Source organism: Falco biarmicus, chromosome 18 (genome assembly GCF_023638135.1).
Source record: "Falco biarmicus isolate bFalBia1 chromosome 18, bFalBia1.pri, whole genome shotgun sequence".
NCBI classification, from domain to species: domain Eukaryota; kingdom Metazoa; phylum Chordata; class Aves; order Falconiformes; family Falconidae; genus Falco; species Falco biarmicus.
In genome coordinates this window covers 554,081-573,989 of record NC_079305.1, presented here as the reverse complement: position 1 = coordinate 573,989, position 19,909 = coordinate 554,081, and the positions used below count along the sequence as shown (strand labels likewise).

General features: G+C 61.5%; 3 protein-coding genes across 4 annotated transcripts; 1 reads left to right on the top strand and 2 right to left on the bottom strand.

Moving 5' to 3' along the window:
* Positions 1-361: 361 nt before the first annotated feature.
* ADRA2B (adrenoceptor alpha 2B) lies at positions 362-1,930 on the bottom strand. Its single transcript, XM_056362850.1, has one exon. It carries the CDS (start codon positions 1,757-1,759, stop codon positions 614-616), a length of 1,146 nt encoding a protein of 381 aa, XP_056218825.1. The 5' UTR covers positions 1,760-1,930; the 3' UTR covers positions 362-613.
* A 1,710-nt stretch (positions 1,931-3,640) lies between these two features.
* On the bottom strand, positions 3,641-11,933 carry ELMOD3 (ELMO domain containing 3). Of its 2 annotated transcripts, none has more exons than XM_056362852.1 (11): positions 11,639-11,933; positions 10,831-10,924; positions 10,449-10,518; positions 10,105-10,167; positions 9,645-9,736; positions 9,308-9,431; positions 8,399-8,521; positions 6,772-6,902; positions 6,061-6,137; positions 5,777-5,904; positions 3,641-4,982 (listed from the first exon to the last, which is right to left on the bottom strand). In XM_056362852.1, exons 1-11 carry the CDS (start codon positions 11,704-11,706, stop codon positions 4,777-4,779), a joined length of 1,176 nt encoding a protein of 391 aa, XP_056218827.1. In that variant the 5' UTR covers positions 11,707-11,933; the 3' UTR covers positions 3,641-4,776. The 2 variants fall into 2 exon arrangements, with proteins under 2 accessions (XP_056218827.1, XP_056218826.1); XM_056362851.1 differs by having other exon boundaries at positions 11,785-11,803.
* A 174-nt stretch (positions 11,934-12,107) lies between these two features.
* RETSAT (retinol saturase) lies at positions 12,108-19,862 on the top strand. The gene is made up of 11 exons (XM_056362835.1): positions 12,108-12,308; positions 13,040-13,222; positions 13,892-14,133; positions 14,770-14,971; positions 15,597-15,794; positions 15,893-16,012; positions 16,698-16,836; positions 17,012-17,121; positions 17,413-17,579; positions 17,892-18,051; positions 18,540-19,862. The coding sequence occupies exons 1-11, from the start codon at positions 12,143-12,145 to the stop codon at positions 18,683-18,685; spliced, it is 1,833 nt and encodes a 610-aa protein (XP_056218810.1). The 5' UTR covers positions 12,108-12,142; the 3' UTR covers positions 18,686-19,862.
* The last annotated feature ends 47 nt before the right edge of the window (positions 19,863-19,909 follow it).

The following is a 19,909-nucleotide window of genomic DNA, read 5'->3' as shown; positions in this document are numbered from 1 at the left end:
CTGTCCCCATGTCCCCATCCCCTGCTGGGTTGAACGTCCTCAGGGCCGGCAGCTGCCGAGATTTATCCTTTGGGGTTGTTTGGGGTTTCTCTATTTTTTTTTTTTTAATTATTATTATTTATTCCTTCCCGGGCGCTGCCATAAATAACTGCCCCCTCCCAGACATCGTGTTCCCGCTCCGCCAGCACGCATTCCTCCCGGCCGCGCTGCTGGCCGTCACGGGCCACGGCCCCTGTCCCCACGGTCCCCTGGGATGCGTGTGTGTGGGGTGACACAACACCCTGCCCCCCCCCCCCTTGATAAAAAGTGACATTTTTTTCTTATTACAAAATATCTTTTATTGTTAAAAGGCTGCGGCAGCGCCTTGGGGTGGGGGCCCTGCCAGGATGCCACTGGGCTTGGGGACAGGGGTGGTGGCGCAGTGGCCTGTGCCCCCACCCCAGGGAAATCTGGTGACAGAGAAGGCGGCAAGCAGGCAGGCGCCAGCAGCTGGCTGGGGACAGGGACCCATCATCACTTTGAGGGCTTCAACCCCACCCCCACCCCAAGGGGTGCTCTGGGCGGCCAGTGCGACCAGGAGGAGGAGGAGGAGGGAGGGGGCAGCCGGAGCCCCTCACCAGGGTGTCGGGGCTCGGCAGCGGCAGAGCAGGCGGCGGAAAGCTTTGCGGAAGTCCTGGTTGAAGACGGTGTAGATGACGGGGTTGAGGGAGCTGTTGCAGTAGCCGATCCAGAAGAAGAACTGGAAGACGCTGTCGGGGACCTTGCAGTGCTGGGGGCAGAGCGCGCCCAGGCTGTAGAGGAAGAAGAAGGGGAACCAGCAGAGGACGAAGACGCCGATGACCACGGCCAAGACGAAGGTGAAACGTTTCTCCCGGTTGACCTGAGTCTTCCTCCTCCAAGGGTTCAACGCCGGCGGCCGATGTGCCAACACCACCTGCCCTGTCCCGGTGGCCATGGTGTCCCTTGGGCGTCCTCCGGGCTGTGGGGATGTCCCTGCCCCGGGGCTAGAGGAGGCCAGGGGCTCCTCAGGGCTCAGCAGTGAGGTCCTGTCCGCCGGCGGGCAGGTCCCCGGGGGGTCTGCACCGGCTGGGAGGGTGACGCTCGGTGGCACTGATCCTGCTGGTTTGGTGCTGCTGGGGTGGGAGCGGTGGCGGCGCTTGGCGATCAGGTAGATGCGCAGGTAGACAAGGATCATGATGAGGCATGGGGCGAAGAAGGAGCCGACGCTGGAGGAGAGGACGTACCAGGCCTCCTCGTTGAGCTTGCACTGCGGTCGCCCCCCCGCTGCAGCCTTCTTCTCCCCCTTGTAGACCAAGGGTGGGAGGGAGATGATGGCGGCGATGGTCCAGACGATGAGGATGCTGCACTTGATGCGTCGCGGCGTGCGCTTGGCATTGTACTCGATGGCACGGCTGACTGACCAGTAACGGTCCAGGCTGATGGCGCAGAGATGGACGATGGACGAGGTACAGAAGAGCACGTCCAGTGCCAGGTAGATCTCGCACCACGTCTTCTCGAAGTACCAGTAGCCCAGGAGCTCGTTGGCCAAGGAGAAGGGGATGATGAGGGTGGCCACCAAGATGTCGGCGGCCGCCAGCGACACCAAGAAGAGGTTCTGGGGCGCCCGCAGCAAGCGGCTGCTCAGCACTGCCATGATCACCAGCACGTTGCCCGTGATGGTGAAGAGCACCAGGAAGGTGATTGTGGCGGCGATGGCGGCGGTAGCCTGCACCGAATAGCTGCCCTCGGGGCCCCCCATGGTCCCACCGGCTGCAGGGTCCGGCTGGTGGTGCTCAGCGGTGCCCCGGGGTGCGCGTGAATGAGGCGGTGGGGTGACAGGGGATGCCGGTATCACTTGCCATGCTGCCTGCGGGGCTGCCTGCTGCTCCCACCCCGGCCTGCGGGGCTGCCTGCCCTGCCTGCTGCTCCCACCGCTGCCTGCGGGGCTGCCTGCGGGGCTGCCTGCCGCTCCCACCCCTGCCTGCGGGGCTGCCTGCTGCTCCCACCGCTGCCTGCGGGGCTGCCTGCCCTGCCTGCCGCTCCCACCGCTGCCTGCCCTGCCTGCTGCTCCCACCGCTGCCTGCGGGGCTGCCTGCGGGGCTGCCTGCTGCTCCCACCCCTGCCTGCGGGGCTGCCTGCGGGGCTGCCTGCGGGGCTGCCTGCTGCTCCCACCCCTGCCTGCGGGGCTGCCTGCCCTGCCTGCCGCTCCCACCGCTGCCTGCCCTGCCTGCTGCTCCCACCGCTGCCTGCGGGGCTGCCTGCCCTGCCTGCTGCTCCCACCGCTGCCTGCGGGGCTGCCTGCGGGGCTGCCTGCTGCTCCCACCCCTGCCTGCGGGGCTGCCTGCCCTGCCTGCCGCTCCCACCGCTGCCTGCGGGGCTGCCTGCCCTGCCTGCCGCTCCCACCGCTGCCTGCGGGGCTGCCTGCCCTGCCTGCCGCTCCCACCGCTGCCTGCGGGGCTGCCTGCCCTGCCTGCCGCTCCCACCGCTGCCTGCCCTGCCTGCCCTGCCTGCCGCTCCCACCGCTGCCGGCACCCCTGTGCTGTGCTGCTTGTACCTGCAGCCCTACCTGTGCCTGCCCTGCCCGCCCCCCCGGTGCTGCCTGTACCTCTGCCGCCCCCTGCCCGCCCCCGCCCCGCCTGCCCCTACCTCGCCCCGTCGGGTGCCGCCGCAGGTGCCGCCGGGCTCTGCGCTGCCGAGCGCCGCCTCCGCGGGGTTTTTAGCGGGCGCGGGGGGGAGCTGAGCCGCCGCCCCCGCCCCCGGGGCGGAACCGGGGGGACACGCGGCCGCTGGCGGGGCCGGGCTCGTTCCTCAGCTCCCGCTGCCCCCAGCCCCCGCATCCCCCCAGCACCCGCACACAATCCCCCGTCCCCGCCCCGGTACCTACATCCCCCCTGGTAACTGCACCCCCACACGCAGCTCCCCAGCACCCACATCCCCGCTGGTACCTGCAGCTCCCTCCGGCACCCACATCCCCCCGGTACCCACCCCCCAGCACCTGTGTCCTCCCCTGGTACCCAAACCCCTGCCCCAGCGCCCCCTCCAGCCCCAGCACCCGGCAGTGGGAACGAGCCAGCAGCTCTCTTCACCCCTGGGGGCCCAAGGCCACACTCCGCCCCCCCCCCCCCCCCCCGCTCCCCTCAGCCCCCCAAAACCACCCCCAAGGTGTTTTTCTTCCACTCACCCCAGCCCAGCTGCCCCCATCCCACCCTCCTCCCACCCCTCCAAACGATATACGCAGGAATTCAGGATTAAGACAGAAAAAAAGTGGCACCGGGCTTCTTTTTGCCTTTTTTTTTTTTTTTTTTTTTTTTTGTTGTTGTTTCCAGTTGGAAGCATTTCCCAGCCCCACCTCCGAGCACCTTCCCGGAGGGGTAACAGCACCAGGAGGCTGTCGGGGGGTGACGGGTGACACACCACTCGCTGCCAGCTCCTCACTTCTCATGCTTAAACACACTTTACCTCCACATTTGTTTCTTGGGGGCTTTTCCCCCACCCTTTGGAGGGCCACGACGCTGATGCTCCGCTGATGCTTTCGGAGCGTTTCTAAGCACCTGCTGACGTGAGGCACGGAGCAGCTGTCACTGCTCCCAGCCTGTCCCTGAGCCTCACCTGGGGCTGGGATGTGGATTTTGTGAAGGGGGAAGGGGGGCACAGGGAGCTGGGAAGGGAGGGAGCATGTTGGGAAACAGCACCGCAGCCTCCGGGAACCTGCGGGCAAAAGTCCTGTCTGTCTCCTCTTCACAAGGTTTTCTGGACACCAAGCAGCTGCCCTCGCAGACGCGGAGGCTGAGAAGGATTTTCTTCTTCCCCGCCTCGGCAGCACCTCGCGGCAGGACAGAATCCGACGCTGGTTCCTCTCCTCCGGAGTGGTTTTCCCACGGCTGAGCCCTGAATTCAGCTCCTGGGTGCCCGACTGACCCTGTTTTGCCCTTCCCTGCTCCCGGGAGCAGCCTCCCCCCAGCAGAAACTCTCTCCCCTCACCCAGCTGCAGAGACCAGAAGCAAATCCAAGTCCAAAAGTCTTATTTTACACCAAGAAAAGCACTTTCTCCCCTACTTTTAAGAACTTATTTAAGTGCTGATGCACACAGTAACACCTCGGGGAAGTTCACTGGGACACCCCAAGCCCTGGGGCACAAGCTGGCCCCCCTGCCCCAGCAATGGGGCCGTGCTCGTGCTCCTACCCCACTGTCAACGTGTAATTAAGATGCCACGGCCTGACGTGGGGGGGTTTAAACCCTCCTAGGTGCTGTCAGAGCTGTGATTTGATTCAGGAGCCCTGTCACCATGCTCCAGCTCTGCCTGGAGCATCACTAACTTCCCTGCTGGGGGTAAAGACAGACAGGAGCATGGATTTGAGACAGACAATCCCAGCTCCCCGGCTGGTGGCCCATAAAATCCACCTGTTCTGCCACGTTTTCCCCCTTTGCTTTGGGAGGTTCCTGCCTGGAAAGGATCAAATCTTGCGGTTCGCTCCCACAGCACTGAGCAACGCTGACACTGCAGCTGGGATGCTTGAGGGGCGAGATGGGGAAGGACCAGGCCACCCTTTTTGGGGGTTTAGGGCAAAAATCTACTCTCCGTGATGTCCCAGCTCCTGACTGCCCTCACTTTGGCCCAGACCCTGCTCTCACCATGCTCCTCAGGGCAGCGGCCACCTCTCATCACTCTCGACCTACGTGGCCCTTCCTGAGCCCCCTGACCAGAGGTGACAGCAGCCGGGCACCCTCCAAGAGCTGAGCCGTGAGCGGGGTTCCCTGCAGCATCTCCCTCCGTTTCAGATCAGCCTGGCTTCTCCTTCCAGCTCAACCTGCAGGTCGCAAACGCCTGTGAAGTTAATCTCCTCGCCAGCCCGGCTGCCATTGCCAGAGGTAGAAGCAGGGGACAGTTCCTGAAGGCCATCTGCTGCGGGGCTTTTGTTCACGTAGGCCTCCAGGGACTTTAGGAGCTGCTTCGGTTTCTTTTTGGTGGATAATTCCAGCTCTGGGGAGGTCAGAGGAAAAAAGCATGAGGACAAAGCCTGGACGGTGTCAGGGACGCAGCACGCTCCCGGGGTAAGGTTTTGACCCATGTATCATTTCTGGTTTCCCCAACGTATGCCCCCGGGGGAAGGGCACAACTATGTTTTGCTCAGGATGAGGGAGCACAAAAAGCTCCTCACCAAACCCCCAGCTGAGCTCGGCATCCACCCGAGCTCCCCGAGCTCCCCCCCGGGACGGAAAGCCCGGGGAGAGTGGGGGGAAGCATGAACCCAACAGTGACAGCTGGACCCTGTTTTAAGAAGGAGCCATTAGCACAGCGCATCCGAGCGGCTCTGCTGACATCAGTCTCCTCTGGAGTAAATAACCCCGCTGCTTAATTTAGTGCGCCCTGTGAAAAGAACAGTCGCGACTCCGCTCGCTCCCTGTGCTACAAACAGGGCTTACGCAACCGCAGCATGCGACACGAGTGAGCCTGGGGAGCAAGACATGTCCCCACTTGTCACCCACCTCAAGCCACCATGACACAACAGCCCTCTGAACACGGTGGGTGCTTCCATGGGCGCTCAGCTTTAAGATTTGAGAGGCCAAATGGAGGGGAAACACCCCGCAGGCACTCTGATAGTTAAGGATTGTTGAAAATCTCAGTGTGAGGATTAAACGATGAATGGTTGGAGCTTTCTGTGTGCAACACCCCTGGGGTTGGGCTTGGCAGGACACTAACGTGCCGTGAACACACTGGGTTTGTCCTCTGGGCCCTGGGTTATTTGCCTCAGCTGGGAAAGGAGGGGAACAAACCCTTTAGGAGAAAGCCAGAGTCAGCAACAGTCTTGTGCTGCCACTTCCAGACGTGGTAGAGCTGCAGAAAGGCCGCCGTGTACATGTCGTTCAGCACGGCGATGACTTGCTGCCTGCGGTTGCACTCCCTGGAACAGGCGGAGAGGGGCTGAGCTGACGCAGTCGCTGCCCCGGCAGCTGGGGGAGCTGCCAGGGAGGGACCCCACTCAATGGGAACCAGCAGCGGGTGCTGTTTGAGACCCCAGCCCCACCACCCAGCCCGGCTGCAGAGCTCCGGACCTCACCTGGAGAGACGTTCCTCCCTCAGGGCCTGGATGATGATGCGGGTAATGTTCACAGACATGATGCAGAAGGGGAAATTCTGCAAGAGAACCAATGTTATTGGAGCTCAACTGGTAAAAGCCCTTCTTCTGGCACATGGAGGTGCCCAGGCAACACCCCCAGCCCTTTTATACCGCACCCATGTGCCCCCAAACCTGTGGGACTGCGGCTGCAGGCAACAGATCCATGTAGCAGGATATTAATACTACAGACACGGGTTTGAATGGATGCTGTGGGTCAAGCCAAGCTCATATCCATGCTTAAACTCAACCACATCCGAGACTAAAATGCCAAGTTTAAGGAGGCAGGCTCCACTCACTCCCATTTCCACGCCACACTGCTCTCTGCCCACTTCTCCGGCCCTTTTAACCTGCACAAGTTCAGCTCCAAGTCAGGATGCCAGGAGCAAATCTCTGACCTCCACCAGGATGCTAAATCTCATTCCCAGCATAAAGCCAACACCTGGAGCTTGGCTCGAGCCTCTGCTGGGACCTCCTCAGCTCTTTGGGGACCACCTTCCTCCACTTACCAGCACGAGGGGGATTAAGCAGCAAAAATCCCCACCAAGCCCTTACTCTGAAGGCGAGGTTTTTGTGCTTCCCTTTCCCTGAGCATTAGAAATTAACAGGTAAATACCACAGCAGGGAGCAAGCGTAGAAGGCAGAAGGACGTGCCTGGGTTTCGTGCTGAGATAGCTTGAAAATCTCTCGGGCCAGAGGCAGCGTCTGAGAGTCCATGACTAAGTACAGCATCTGCATCAAGCCCAGCATCCCTGTCCCTCGCAGGTCGGTCCCAGGATCTGCACCTGGAAGGGCAGGACAGCCCAGTCACCTGCTGCTCACCTCCACGCTTCCACAGGCTGTTTATACCCTGGCACTGTGTTCCAAAAGCAATGGAACCCCAGTGATTCCCTTCAGGAATCATATCCCGAGGGAAGGCTTTCCAGGAATTTCCCTAAGCAGAGCAGAACAGGTGCTGTTGCCGCTTTCATGTGGGCAGTAACACGTCCTTGCCCTCCCGCCCACGCACCCGTTCCCATACCTTCTCTGGGAATTAGTAGCTTTAAGCTCTACCCACCCCAGGGTGTTTGGCTGGTAAAGTAACACTTAAGATCGGTTGTATACGCGACAGGACAGAGGAGCAGGAGCTGTCCCCCTCCTGTTGAGGGTTTTAGGCTTCATTAAAACCTGCCCTATTTAACTCCCAAGTCAACCAACCCGAAAACTCCTGCGAGGCTGCACGTGACAGCTTTAATCACGTTGTTTTTCTTACACAGGTGAGGCTGAAAGCAACCTGTGCCACAACCTTAGTGACAGAGCCCTGACCTGCGCCGCACTAATAAACCAGTCCTCCAGAGATGGCTCATTAGCCGCAGAGATCGCCTGCTAATGAAAAGCATCAATGACCCAGGCAAAGTGGTTATGCCAGCTACTTAAGCCCCTGCCAGCTGGACACAGGCAACCCTGGCAGCCGGTCTTGGTGTTATCTGGCCAGTCAGTCCAGATGTTGTACTGGTTGTGACAGCTGGCTGGGGCAGCAACAGATCTGCTACGAAAGCAGGGTCAGCCCTGGGGCCAGTTCTGTTTAATGTCTTTTATCGACAATCCAGGTGAGGGGATTGAGATCCGGGTGAGGGGGATCGATCACACCCTCTGTGCACTTGCAAGGTGACAGCAAGCTGGGCAGCAGTGTTGATCTGAGGCTGTGCCTTGAATGCTGTGTTCAGTTTTGGGCCCCTCATTACAAAAAAACCCCAACAAAACCACACTGAGGTGCTGGAGTGTGGCCAAAGAAGGGCAGCGAAGCTGGCAAAGGGTCTAGGGAACAAGTCTTAGGTCCTTTCCAACTTAAATAACTACGATTTTTATGAGGAGTGACTGAGGGAACTGGAATATGATGAGAGGAAATGGCCTCAAGTTGCACCAGGGGAGATTTAGGTTGGAGACTAGAAAAAATTTCTTCACCAAAAGGGTTGTCAAGCACTGGAAGAGGCTGCCCAGGGAGGTGGTGGAGTCACCAGTCCTGGAGGGATTTAAAAGCTGTGTAGACGTGGCACTTGGGGACATGGTTTAGTGGTGCCTTTGGTAGTACTGGGTTAACAGGTGGACTCAATGGTCTTAAAGGTCTTTTTCCAGCCTCAAGAATTCTATGAAAAGGCAGCAGGGACAGTGGCTGCATGAAGGGAGAATAAGAACCAAACCCCTTACGCTGCCTCTGGCTCCCACCTCCAGAGGAATGAACGGTACCAGCACAATCTCTCCTGGCAAAGGTTTGCTCCAGGGGTCTCTCCCTCTGCCCTACCTTGAAAGCCGAGCTCTTCCCAGTGTGCCCCATAGCGCGGGCAGCCCAGCCTGGAGCGGGTTAGCTTCTTGTAAATGGTCTGCAGGATCCTCATGTGCACTCTCTCGTTATCATCCAAACCACCTGGCAGAGAGAAAACACCCCTCAACATCCCTGCCCTGCTGCCCTCCAGCAGCGGCACAGAGATGTGGTGGGGAAAGAAACCACCACCAGCTGCAGGGTAAAGCCAGAGCCTGGCTAGAAACTAAAACCTGCAGCTGAGAACAGCTTACAGTGACAAGGAGAACATCCCTGATGTGTTTATCCGGCTCCAGGGCAGAAGGGAAGGAGAGGAAAATATATTAGAGGTGCAAAAACATCAATAATACGACCATGTATTGTATGAGCACAGGGGTAAGGAGTAATTTCGGCATTGTGGTAAGTTTTGCCAGCCGAAGCAGTGCTGCCCAGGGAACCACGACCAACAGTAAGCCACAGGCAAGGAGTTTCCACGTGCTCAGCATGTGAGATCCACCACAGGACAGACAGGAACAATGTGGACCATGCCAAGGTACCGCAAGGATTCACATCTCGTTCGCTTTGGTCAGGCAACGAGGAGCGAGAAGGGCTGCAGAGCCATGGAGCACCTGCCTGGTGCTGTGCCAAGGTGTACGCATGGAACGGCTGCTACTGTGTCACGATGGAAAGGGGTCAGGAGCTCCATCGTTTCCCCAGAAGCGAGTATGCCCGCAGCAGGGGAGCAGAGGAGATGGAGAACGCGTCCTTTGGGACAAGCAGTTGCCGTGGGATCAGTGGGCAGAGAGCCCCTACACCCCTGAGCCCCCCTCGAGTTCCTTCCCATGAAGCTCTCATGATAAAGGCGATGCCGGTTGGGCCAGTGGCCCGTGCTGGGGCAGGAGGGACACTCACACTGTGCCATGGCCAGAGCCAGCTCCCGCTCTCCCTGCAGCTGCGGCTGGAGTCGGGGAGGGCCGAAGAGGAAGCGAACCAGAGCAGCCAGGCCTTGCCTGCGTGCCGTCACCCGGACCTTCTTCTGTGGAGGAGAAAACACACAATGATGAGGACCGGTCCCCTGGGGAATTGAGCAGGAGAAAAACCAGCAGGTGAGCAGGGAGGGACGCGACCATGCAAAGCGCCAAGCTGAGGAAAGGCAGAATGGAAAGAGGGGAAGTTCCCCGCCACGCTCCTCTCCTACTTACTAAAACTACCCCCGAGAGAGGGCGAGAGCGCGGGGCCCTGCCCGTACCCTGCACTCGGAGAGGTCAGCTGTCTGGAAGTACTGCAGCGCTTCGTTGAAGGAGATCAGGGGTGCGGCACTGGCCAACGTTCCTCCCAGCCCTGCAGGGAGGCAGAGAACAGGGTTAGCCCCCCCAGCGCGAGCCCTGCCCCTCTGCTCCAGCTTTCCGGCACCAGAACAAGCTCTTGCTTCATGCCAGAGCGGCGCTCCGGTGGGGGGAACTTGTTCCCAACTTTTGGCACGGTAGGAGGGAGAAGACGTGGGGAACTGGGGGAAGACAGCAAGTCTCCTGCCCCCTCCCTCTCCTTCCAGACGCTTGGCCCTTTCCTCAGCTCTCTCCCACCCCAAATAACACCCCCCAGCTGCACACCCACCCACTCTTGCTCTCTGGGACTCAGGTCCCTTCCCCTGCACAGACCTTTTCCATCCACCTTTGCAACAACCCCCTTATCCCCAGCACCAGCCGTACCTGACTGGCTCTCTTCCACAGCCTCCCATTCCTGCCGCGCTCGCCGCAGCTCCTCGCTGATCTCTGCCGGAGGAAAGGCACGCCGGAGATTAGAGCTGGCTGGGAGACCCGGGGCGGGGGGCTCGCTCCCTTTCCCCAGCACTGCTCAGGACATCTTGGGGCAGGATCAACCCTTCTCTGAGGACGCTGCCAGGTTTCTCCTCGGCAGGTTTGGGACAAAGTGAAGCAAAGGCTTTGCCTGTGAGACCCGCGCTGCTTCCCTTGGGCTCTTGTCAAGCTCCCCGGGCGATGCACCCGCCAGGAGGTGGCGGGATCGATACAGCAGGAGCGCAGGAGATGCTTACCGGTGCCTGCGGGCTGCCCCGCGCCCTGCACCAGGGCCTGCAGCAGACCATTTTCTCTCAAAGCCGAGATCTAAGTGGGGAAAAGAGATGCAGCCGTCAGCCACCAGCACAGACCCACAAACCCAACCGCTCCCCCAGACCCCGGGCTCCTCCCTCAGGGCCCCGCTCCCGCACCGGGGCAGGGTGGGCACGCAGGCCCCTCTGGGCTCGTTTTTATTGCGTGACCAGCTCAGGTAGCGGAAAGATCTTTATGGGCACAAATGGAAACCGCCGCGCTGACGGCGGGGAGGCGCCGTCTGACACCGGGGGCGCTGCCCAGGCCGGGTCCCGGCGGCCCCCCCGCCCAGGCACCGCGAGGGCCGGACTCAGGCCTGACACGCACGGGGAGGGACTTGCCGGGCGGGGGGAAACGCCGCCGCTCCTCAGGCCGCGCCGAGCCGCCGCCGCCGCTCATGCCCTGCGGGGAAGAAGGCGGCCTGCCCGCTCGACGGGAGCCGCTGCGGAGCCTCAGGCGGCGGGGCCGGGCGGCCCCCCCGGGGCTCACGGGTCCCCCGGCCCCCCGCAGGCCCGAGGCCTCTCCTGGGACCCGGCTGCCCGCAAGCACCGGCTGGCTCCACCCGCGGCCAGCCCTGTGCGCTGACGCCCCCCGGCCCTCGCCGCCCCCTGACTCCGCGCCTACCGGAAGCGGCGAGGCCTACCCCGCGCCCCGCCCCGCCGTCGCGCAGTGCGCAGGCGCGGCCGCGCTGCATGCCGGGAGCGCGAGTGCGCCGCGGCACGGCCTGCAGCGCCCGGCATGCACCGCGCGGGGCCGACGGCGGTGTGGGAGGGTCAGGCCGGGGGTAACGCGCCCGCCGGGGCCGGGGGTCCGGTGCGGGGCCGGGGACCGCTACCAGCCCTCGGTGCTGGGGCCCAAGGAAAGCTGCTGGCTCCCAGTGCTCAGTAACAGCTCCCAGTGCCCACCATCAACTCCTGGTGCTCCCAGTGTCACCTCCCAGTGGCTGATACCAGCTCCCAGTGCCAGCTCCCAGCGTCACCTCCCAGTGGCAGCTCCCAGTGCATGGGACCAGCTCCCAGTGGCAGCCCCCAGTCCCCCGTGCTAGCACCCAGTCCCCGATACCGCCTCCCAGTGCCTGGTGCCCAGTACCAGCTCCCAGTGTCATCTCCCAGTACTGCCTCCCAGTGCCCATTACCGGCTCCCAGTATTCGGTACCAGCTCCCAGCTCTCAGTGTCATCTCCCAGTACCGGCTCCCAGTTCATGGGCCCAGCTCCCGGTGTCCAGTGCCAGCCCCTAGTGCCCGATACCGCCTCCCAGTGCCGGCTCCCAGTGCCTGTTACCCGGTACCAGCTCCCAGTGTCACCTCCCAATGCCGGCTCCCAGCTCACGGGACCAGCCCCCGTTGCTAACCCCAAGTGCCCGATACCGCCGCCCAGTGCCCGGTGCCCCCCGCTGCCGGAGGGGGGGGTGCGGGGCCGGGGCCGGGCCGGAGAGGCGGGCCCAGGGCGGGGCTGTTCGAGGGGGCGGAGCTGCCCGGGAGGCGGGGCTGCCCGGGAGGCGGGGCTGCTCGGGGGGCGGGGCTGCCCGGGGGGGCGGGGCTGTCAGGGGGGCGGGGCTGTCAGGGGGGTGGGGCTGCCCGGGGGCGGGGCTGCCCGGGGGGCGGGGCGGCCGCGGGCCGCGGCGCCAGACGCGGGCAGCATGTGGCCGTACGCGCTGCTCTTCCTCGCTCTCCTGCTGCTGCTGCTGCTCGGGCTGTTCCTGTGGGGCGCGGGCAGCGGCCCCAGCCCCTTCGCCGCCGACACCCGCCGCCCCCCCGCCCCGCTCGTCACCGACAAGGCTGCGCGCAGGACCGTGCTCAAGCCAGGTACGGGGCTGTGCGCGCCCCCGCGGGACCGGGGACCGGCATCGCCCTCAGGTGCCCTCACCCCCCCGGCAGCCCCGCCCCCCGGGTGCCCTCAAGCCCCCCCGGGGTGCCCTCACCCCCCTGGCTGGCATCGCCCCTTGGATGCCCTCAAGCCCCCCGGGTGCCCGCACCCCCCCGGCCGGCATCGCCCCCGGCCAGCATCACCCCCCGGGGTGACATCACCCCCCCCAGGATGGCATTGCCCCCTGGGGTGCTGTCACCCCCCCTTGCCCTCATATAGCATTAGTCCCGGGGTGACATGACCCCCACAGGGTGCCGCCACTCCCCCGGCTGGTATCGCCTCCCAGGGTGCCCTCACCACCCCCGAGCCGGCATCATCCCCCAGGGTTTCATCACTCCTCAGGGTGCCATCGCTGCCCACCCGGCCAGCATCACTCCCCAGGCTGGTGTTGCCCCCCAGGGTGCTATCACTGCCTCCCCCAGCCAGCATTGCCCCTCAGGGTGCCATCACGCCCCCCTGCCAGCATCACCCACTGGGGCAGCATGACCCCCCCAAAGTGACATGTACCCCCAGCGTGGCATCACCCAGTGAGGTGGCATCACCCCTCTAGCACAACATCCCCCCGGCGAAGTTTTGGGGGTCACCGGCCGGGTACCACACACACCTGCAGGGGGGTGCCACATCCCACCGCTGAGGATGCTGCACCCCTCCCCCCCCCCCGCCCCCCCAGTTTTCTCAGCAGATAAAGTCCCCGAGGGGCTCGATGCCATCGTGGTGGGCAGTGGCATCGGGGGCCTGGCAGCTGCCGCGCTGCTGGCGAAAGTGGGCAAGCGGGTGCTGGTGCTGGAGCAGCACGGCAAGCTGGGGGGCTGCTGCCACACCTTCAGCGAGAAGGGCTTCGAGTTTGACACCGGTACGTTCCCTGCGGCATTTGGGGTCCCACATTCACCCCTGGCTCAAGGTGGGGGTGGGGTGGCTCAGCTGCAGGGTGGGTGAGGGACACTCATGGGGACCCAGGCTGGGTGCCCCCAGCACCCACCCTGGGTTACACAAGTGCTTTTATCCACACGAGCGATGCGGGAGCGCGCGCCCTCCCTCATCCCAAAACCCTCCCGCTGGAGGGTGGGGTGCGGCTGGTCACCCCCCCCCCCCCGGCTGTAACCGGCACCTGGGACCCTTCCCCACGCCCAGCTCAGCCCCCGCAGAATTCCCCCACAGAATTCCCCGTGCGGAGCCATCACCTCAGGGCACATCCCACCTGGCAAACGCCTTCCAGCAAGACAAAGTCCAGCCCCATCCAGCCCTCGAACCACACAGGATTAATTATTTACAACAATTTAGAAAGGAAAATTATCAGCATGTAACAGAATTTATAAAAGCTGCTTAAAAACATGACAGTGGGTGCTCAGTTTTCCCTTTGACCTGGAGCGGGTGTTTCCCAGCTTTTCCCTCTCCCTTTCGTACAGAGCCACTGGGGTGGGGCTGGAGGAATAAAAGAGAGTCCTGTGCCTCCCAGGAGTGTGATGAGGTAGAAAAAAATGGAAAAAAAACCCCCCAAACAAACCAAAAATATGTCTTCTAGGTATCCACTACGTGGGGCAGATGGAGGAGGGCTCCACCGTCCGCTTCCTGGTGGAGCAGCTGACGGAGGGGCAGCTGGAGTGGGCTCCGCTGCCAGCCGTCTACGACGCCGTGGTTCTGGGGGAGCCCAGCGGTGGCAGGACATACCGCATCTACGCAGGGAAGGAGGAATATTTCAAAGGCTTGAAGGAGCAGTTTCCTGGGGAGGCGGCCGCTATCGATGAGTTCCAGCGGCTGGTGAAGGTAGAGGGGGTTTTGGCTTCGCTATGGGGGTGGGATGGGGAGATTTTTTTGGCTCTGGTCCCTCTCTTCGGGGTCATGCAAAGAAGGAAAATTCCGCTCCCGCCCCCCCCCCCGGCAACACCCAGATATTGGGCAATTGCAGAGAATAACAGCGTTGCACAACCCACCCCCACTCGGCCCCCAAAGTTCTGGGAAACACATTAAACAAATCTCCTTTTTCTGCCTCAACCCCCCAGCATCACACCTGGAGCTTTAACCCTGCTCCCCAAGGATGCTTGTGGCCCCACGGGATGTGCTGGGACCCCCATGAGCCCCGACAACCCCCCTGGGTGCTGTGGGATGATGCTCCGGGACCTCCCAGCCAGTAGGGTGATTGCAATCATTATCAAAATAGTGCTGAATTAACACTAATTATGCTCCGATACCTCGACCGCAGGGGAGCTTTTTGGGGGAGCGAGCACTGTCTGCGCCTGCTGCTCCCTGGGCTGCAGCGCTTCAGAGATGCTGCTGCCTCCCCACCAGCCCAGCAGTGGATTTAAGGGGAAAAGCTGCTTCTGAGCATCTTTGGAGCCCACCCTGGGGCTGCCCGCAGCCCCCCCAGCGGCGGATGCTCAGCACCAGCCTCCTCTCCTGCAGAGCGCCAGCCGAGGCACTGCGCTGCTGGGTGTCTTGAAGATGGTTCCATGGATGCTGGCCGCGCTGCTGTGCCGCTCGGGGCTGCTGCCGTGGCTCAGCCCCTTCTGCCAGCTGGCGTCCCGCAGCGTGAGGGACGTGGTGGATGGTCTCACCGCCAACCGTGAGCTCAGGGCTGTCTTCAGCTACATCTTCCCCACCTACGGTAGGTGGCCAGGAGGCTCCAGGGCGCCATGGGGGTGAATTTAAACCCTTTAGAAAAAAGAAATATGCAAGAAACCCCTTTTTTCTTTGCTTTTGTAAGGGTGATGGCTGTTGCCGTGTGTGGGTGAGGGGTGCTGAGTGCATGGATGCTCTGCCACCATCCTTGTCCCCAAGCCAGCAGCTGGTTGTCCCCACGTTCCCGTTGCTCACCTTCATCTCTTTCCCTCTGCATCCTTTGGTTTCACGGCGTGGCTGCGTCACTCCTCTTATGCAAGGGAACATCCACCCACTCTTAACCTCATGCTGACACCCACCGCCCTGGCCTCGCCACAACCCTTTCACCCTTCCCCTTCCCCTCCTCCCACCTTCCCCGGGGGTTTGCCCGTGGCCCTCAGTGACTCAGCCAGTTCGGTGGGTGCAGCCTGAGTTGCAAAGGAGCCACGAGGCCACCCACCCCCCTTGCTCCTCCAGGTACCCATGAACCATCGTTTCTCACCCAGATCCGTCCTTCCTCACGTCCATCACATCCAGCCGAGGATGGGGCGTTCCTCATCCTAAGAAACATTAGGATAAGCCACAAAACCACGATTTGGCACAAACTTGTCTCGCGCTGCCCCTTTTTGCAGGTGTGCTCCCCTCCAAGGCCAGCTTCTCCATGCACAGCATCCTGGTGAACCACTTCCTCAATGGCGCGTGGTACCCCAAAGGGGGGGCCGGGGAAATCGCCTTCCACACCATTGCCGTTATCCGGAAAGCTGGAGGCAACGTGCTGGGAAAGGCGCCGGTGCAGAGGATCCTGCTGGACTCCCAGGGCAAAGCTTGCGGTGAGTGCCGGCACGGGACGCGGCACACGTGGCTGCTCCCTGCCGTGGCGCTGCGTTCAACCAGAGCCATCCCTCCCCTCCTCGCCCTTCCCATCCAGGCGTCAGCGTCAAGAAGGGCCAAGATCTGGTGAACATCTTTGCTCCCGTTATCATCTCGGATGCCGGGATCTTCAACACCTACGAACGGCTCCTGCCAGCAGAGGCGCAGGCTTTGCCTGGTAAAACCACAGTGCTGGGTTTCATTGGGGTTACAGCCTTAATCCCCCTCCGAGCCACCTCCGAAAGCAGCTTTATAATTATTTCTTAGCGTTTTTATGTCACAGCATTCGAAATGCCATCCTTGGCCATACGTTTCCTTGCAGGGCTTTTAATCAAGCCTAAATTAATTTACCAAAACTGGCCAGAGTTAGGAAAGCCTGGGCTTGCTGCTTGGTTTCCCTAAAACCCACAGTGTAGTGCCCCAAAACCTGTCAAAGTTGGTGAAATGGCCGCTTAAAGTTGGGTTTAGCGCTGCCACAAAATCTTCCTGCTGCTTTGGAAGGGGCACGGGTGGGGGGGAGGGGGGCACGGGTGGGAGGCAGGGGGGCACGGGTGGGAGGGAGCTTTCCAGGCAACAACATGGTCCTGGTCTGACTTCAATGTCTGCAGAGTAGAGATTTAAATCCAGGAAAGTCACTAAACCCAGGAAAAGCTCAAGCCCAAGCACTGAAGCGTTCCCTGCCTGCCTTAGAGCTGCCGTCCCACCCCTTGAGCACACACAAGGTCTTTCCAGATCAATCGGTTTTATAAGTCAACATGGGAGCAACGCAGATAGAAGTGAGGCTGCTCCTAGGAGGAACCACTTCTCTGTAGCTGAGGATGCCAGAAAATACTGATTTTACCCTTCTTCCCTCCACATCGCAGAGATCCAGTCCCAGCTTCGTATGGTGACACACGGCGAAGGGGGCTTCACAGTCTTCGTGGGTCTTAACGGCTCGAGGGATGAGCTGGGGCTGGAGCCCACCAACTACTACATGTACCCAGGAAACGACCTGGATGAAATGTAGGTTTGGCTTCGCCTTAGACACGCTTTATTAAGCGTAAGGACATGAAATTCCTGGGTGGTGACTCGAAAAGTGCTCTTGGCAGATCCGGGCTGCGTGGGGATTTGGCCCTAAGGAGCATTCGGGGGCAAGTTTGCACTGAAACCCACCTCGGACCCTCGCATCTCTCCACAGAATGAATCGCTACTTGGCTTCTTCCAGAGAAGAAGCTGCCAAGAACATCCCTCTTCTGTTTGTCACCTGCCCATCAGCCAAGGACCCCACCTGGGAGATGAGGCACCCAGGTAAAGGCTGGAGCCCAGCCGCAAACACGAGTGGCTCCAAAGCTCTTCTTGCTGGGGTTCGGTTCGTTCGGTGACTGCGAGCGAGGGGTTTCTCCTAAAACAGCTACGGCTAAAGCTGCTGGGCGGGTTGCTCGTGGAAAGTGGTCGTCAGGCTGATGGGCCGAAGGATATCGATCACAAGGACCTGGGGGTGTGCCAGGTGTTTGCCTGGGGAGGGCTGGGTTTGTGGCAGCGACGCGGTGGCATAAGGGCTGGCAGAGGGACAGCGGCCCCAGCCTTGTCCTGCTGCAGGTAAATCCACGCTGGCCATCGTGACCTTCGCCAAATACGAGTGGTTCGAGGAGTGGAAGGACAAGCAGGTCAATAAGCGGGGCGATGATTACGAGGATTTGAAGAAGACCTTTGTGGATGCCATCATGCAGACTGTCTTCAAGCTCTACCCTCGTGTCGAGGACAGGGTGAGGAGTCCCGGGGTTCACGGTTCCTCCAGCTCCTCTCTGGGGTTGTCTCCACCCAGCCCCATCCTGCAGTTGTCGGAGCTGGGTCTGGACATCAGGTCCAGCTGGGCAGCATGGCGCCAGCCCATCACCGCTGCCTCCTGACCACCACCACCTCCCCTAGACCACCCTGGGGCCAAACCTGGCCAGAACCACCACGCAAGGGGCTGCAAGGAAAACCCTCCCAGCCCCTACCCCACAAAAAGCTTTCTGGAGCACGAGATGCCCCGCACCATCATGCTGAGCCCCTCCAGACCGCGTTGTCCCCTGCAGATCGAGTACATCGCCGGTGGGACGCCCCTCACCAACCAGCACTACATCGCCAGCCCCAAGGGGGAATTCTACGGCTCTGAACACAGCATCGCCCGCCTGCAGGCTGAGGCCATCGCCGCCATCAGGGCACAGACGGCCGTCCCCAACCTCTACCTGACAGGTACCACGGCCACCAGCCAGACACCACGTCCTCACACCAGGCCACCACTGGGGCAGCAGGATATGGGGGGAGGAAACCTTCAGTCCTGCAATGAAATAAGGGGACAAACCGCTGCTGTGCCATGGGGTGACGCAAGGGCCACTGGAGCACGTCAAAGTGGACTTGCACGGTTCCAGCGGGAGGAGGAAAGGGCTGTGCCTCCTCCAGCCGCCGGCCGCTGTCTCCCCAGCCAACGCTGATTATTTAGCCGGGTATTTAGAGCAGGGTGAGGCCTTTTCCCTGCTGGGGAGAAGGAAGGTGTCAAATAGGGAGGGGTCTGTGGGTTCAAACCAAGCCCCAGGGGTGGCGTGGGGGCAGCTGGAAGGTGGATGGTGGCTGGGGATGAGGATGCCCAAAACAGCACTGATGGTCACTTGGGGATGGAGAGCATCAGCTGCTCACGGGAGACCACGGCCACTGCCATCACTGCCTCCTGCTGTCTTCTCCAGGGCAGGATTTGTGCCTGGGCGGCTTCGTGGGAGCCCTGCAAGGAGCCCTCATCTGTGCCAGCGCCATCCTCAAGCGCAACCTGTACATTGACCTGGCACGCCTGAAAAAGCGCACGCAGGCCACCAACGCCAAGAAGGAGGACTAATGCCTGTTTGTCCCACCGGCCAGGACCTCTGTTTCCCCCCCCAAGCACCTTATTTTCAGCTGTCGATCACCCACAGCACATCCTTCTCTAACACAAAGCCAAAGGATTCCAGCCCAGGAAGATGCTGTTCCCGTTTCCAGCCAGCTTGCCTCGCACTCACCCACCTGGGGTTCACCTCCCCCCCCACTGCATCCACCACCAGTGAGTAAAAGCCAGCCCTGATCCCTGACCACCCGCCGGGGGGCAAACCCCCTTCTCCCAGCATAGGGGGGAGGGTCTCCCAGAGCTGCCATGTGCAGCAGTGGCCAGGAGGGAAGGCGAGGCAACCCAAAAAGACGGGCTGCACCAGAAGGCAAGACCCAACAGCTTCCACCAGCAACACCCACGGCTGCTTCAGCCCCACCAGTGTCTGAGAGCCGCATGAACCACTGGAAGAGCATCAGCCTCCAGCGGCAACCCCAGACCCATCAGGAGCGAGCCCCCACCGGGGATGCTTTCCCCCTTCCAGGTGGCAGCTTTCATGCCAGGTGGGGCTGATAAAGCTTCACGGGGCTGATGAAGCGCCCCAGGACAGCTGAAGCTCCTGTGGGACGTGGCAGCACCAGGGTGGCAGAGGCAGCAGCACCACCCCGTGACGTTGCTGTGCCCCGGCTTGCCCAGGCAGCACCAGGCGGGTTTGGCAAAGCCCTGCCAGCCGCTGGACGGGCACTGGCTGCATTTCAGCAAGGGGAGATCAGGCCAGCCTAAGCCCCATCGCTGTTTTAACGAAGGCGCCTGGCGGAGGCTCACAGACACGGTCCTTTGGGAAGGAGCCAGCTCCCGCCTCCACGGGGCAGTGGAGCAAGCAGGTCCTTCTCGCATGCCAAGGCCAGGCATGAAGGGATTTAAGCCCTTTAATTTTAAAGCTCTCTAACAGAGCACTCGCTTGCCCTATGACGCTTTCCACGTCATGCCTTGCTGCAGCAGAGCAGCAGGATGGCGATGCAGCCCCCAGCCCCGCGGCACCAATGGCGTTTCGGTGCTGCTCTACCCCCAGCATCGCCCAGAGACGGGCGACGCTGCAAACACCCGCTCCTTCTGCAATCAAAACAAGTCTGCTGGGAAAAGCTTGGGAACACGATCAAAGTCCTCTCCAAAGGGGAAAGGAAGCACGTGAGATCAGAAATAAATAAAATAATAATAACCATCTTGTGATTTGCACCTTGTGATGTGGGATCAGCAGGG

Coding starts and splice junctions, on each gene's coding strand:
- ADRA2B (XM_056362850.1), bottom strand. CDS start 1,759: ATGGGGGGCCCCGAGGGCAGCTATTCGGTGCAGGCTACCGCCGCCATC.
- ELMOD3 (XM_056362852.1), bottom strand. CDS start 11,706: ATGAACTGGGAGCCGGTACTGGGAGATGACACTGAGAGCTGGGAGCTG. Junction 8,522..9,307: donor GGCTCTGGCCATGGCACAGT/GTGAGTGTCCCT, acceptor TCTCTCTGCCAG/GTGGTTTGGATGATAACGAG. Junction 6,903..8,398: donor GGAAGAGCTCGGCTTTCAAG/GTAGGGCAGAGG, acceptor CTGCCCTTCCAG/GTGCAGATCCTGGGACCGAC.
- RETSAT (XM_056362835.1), top strand. CDS start 12,143: ATGTGGCCGTACGCGCTGCTCTTCCTCGCTCTCCTGCTGCTGCTGCTG. Junction 13,223..13,891: donor GGGCTTCGAGTTTGACACCG/GTACGTTCCCTG, acceptor TATGTCTTCTAG/GTATCCACTACGTGGGGCAG. Junction 17,580..17,891: donor ACCCTCGTGTCGAGGACAGG/GTGAGGAGTCCC, acceptor TGTCCCCTGCAG/ATCGAGTACATCGCCGGTGG.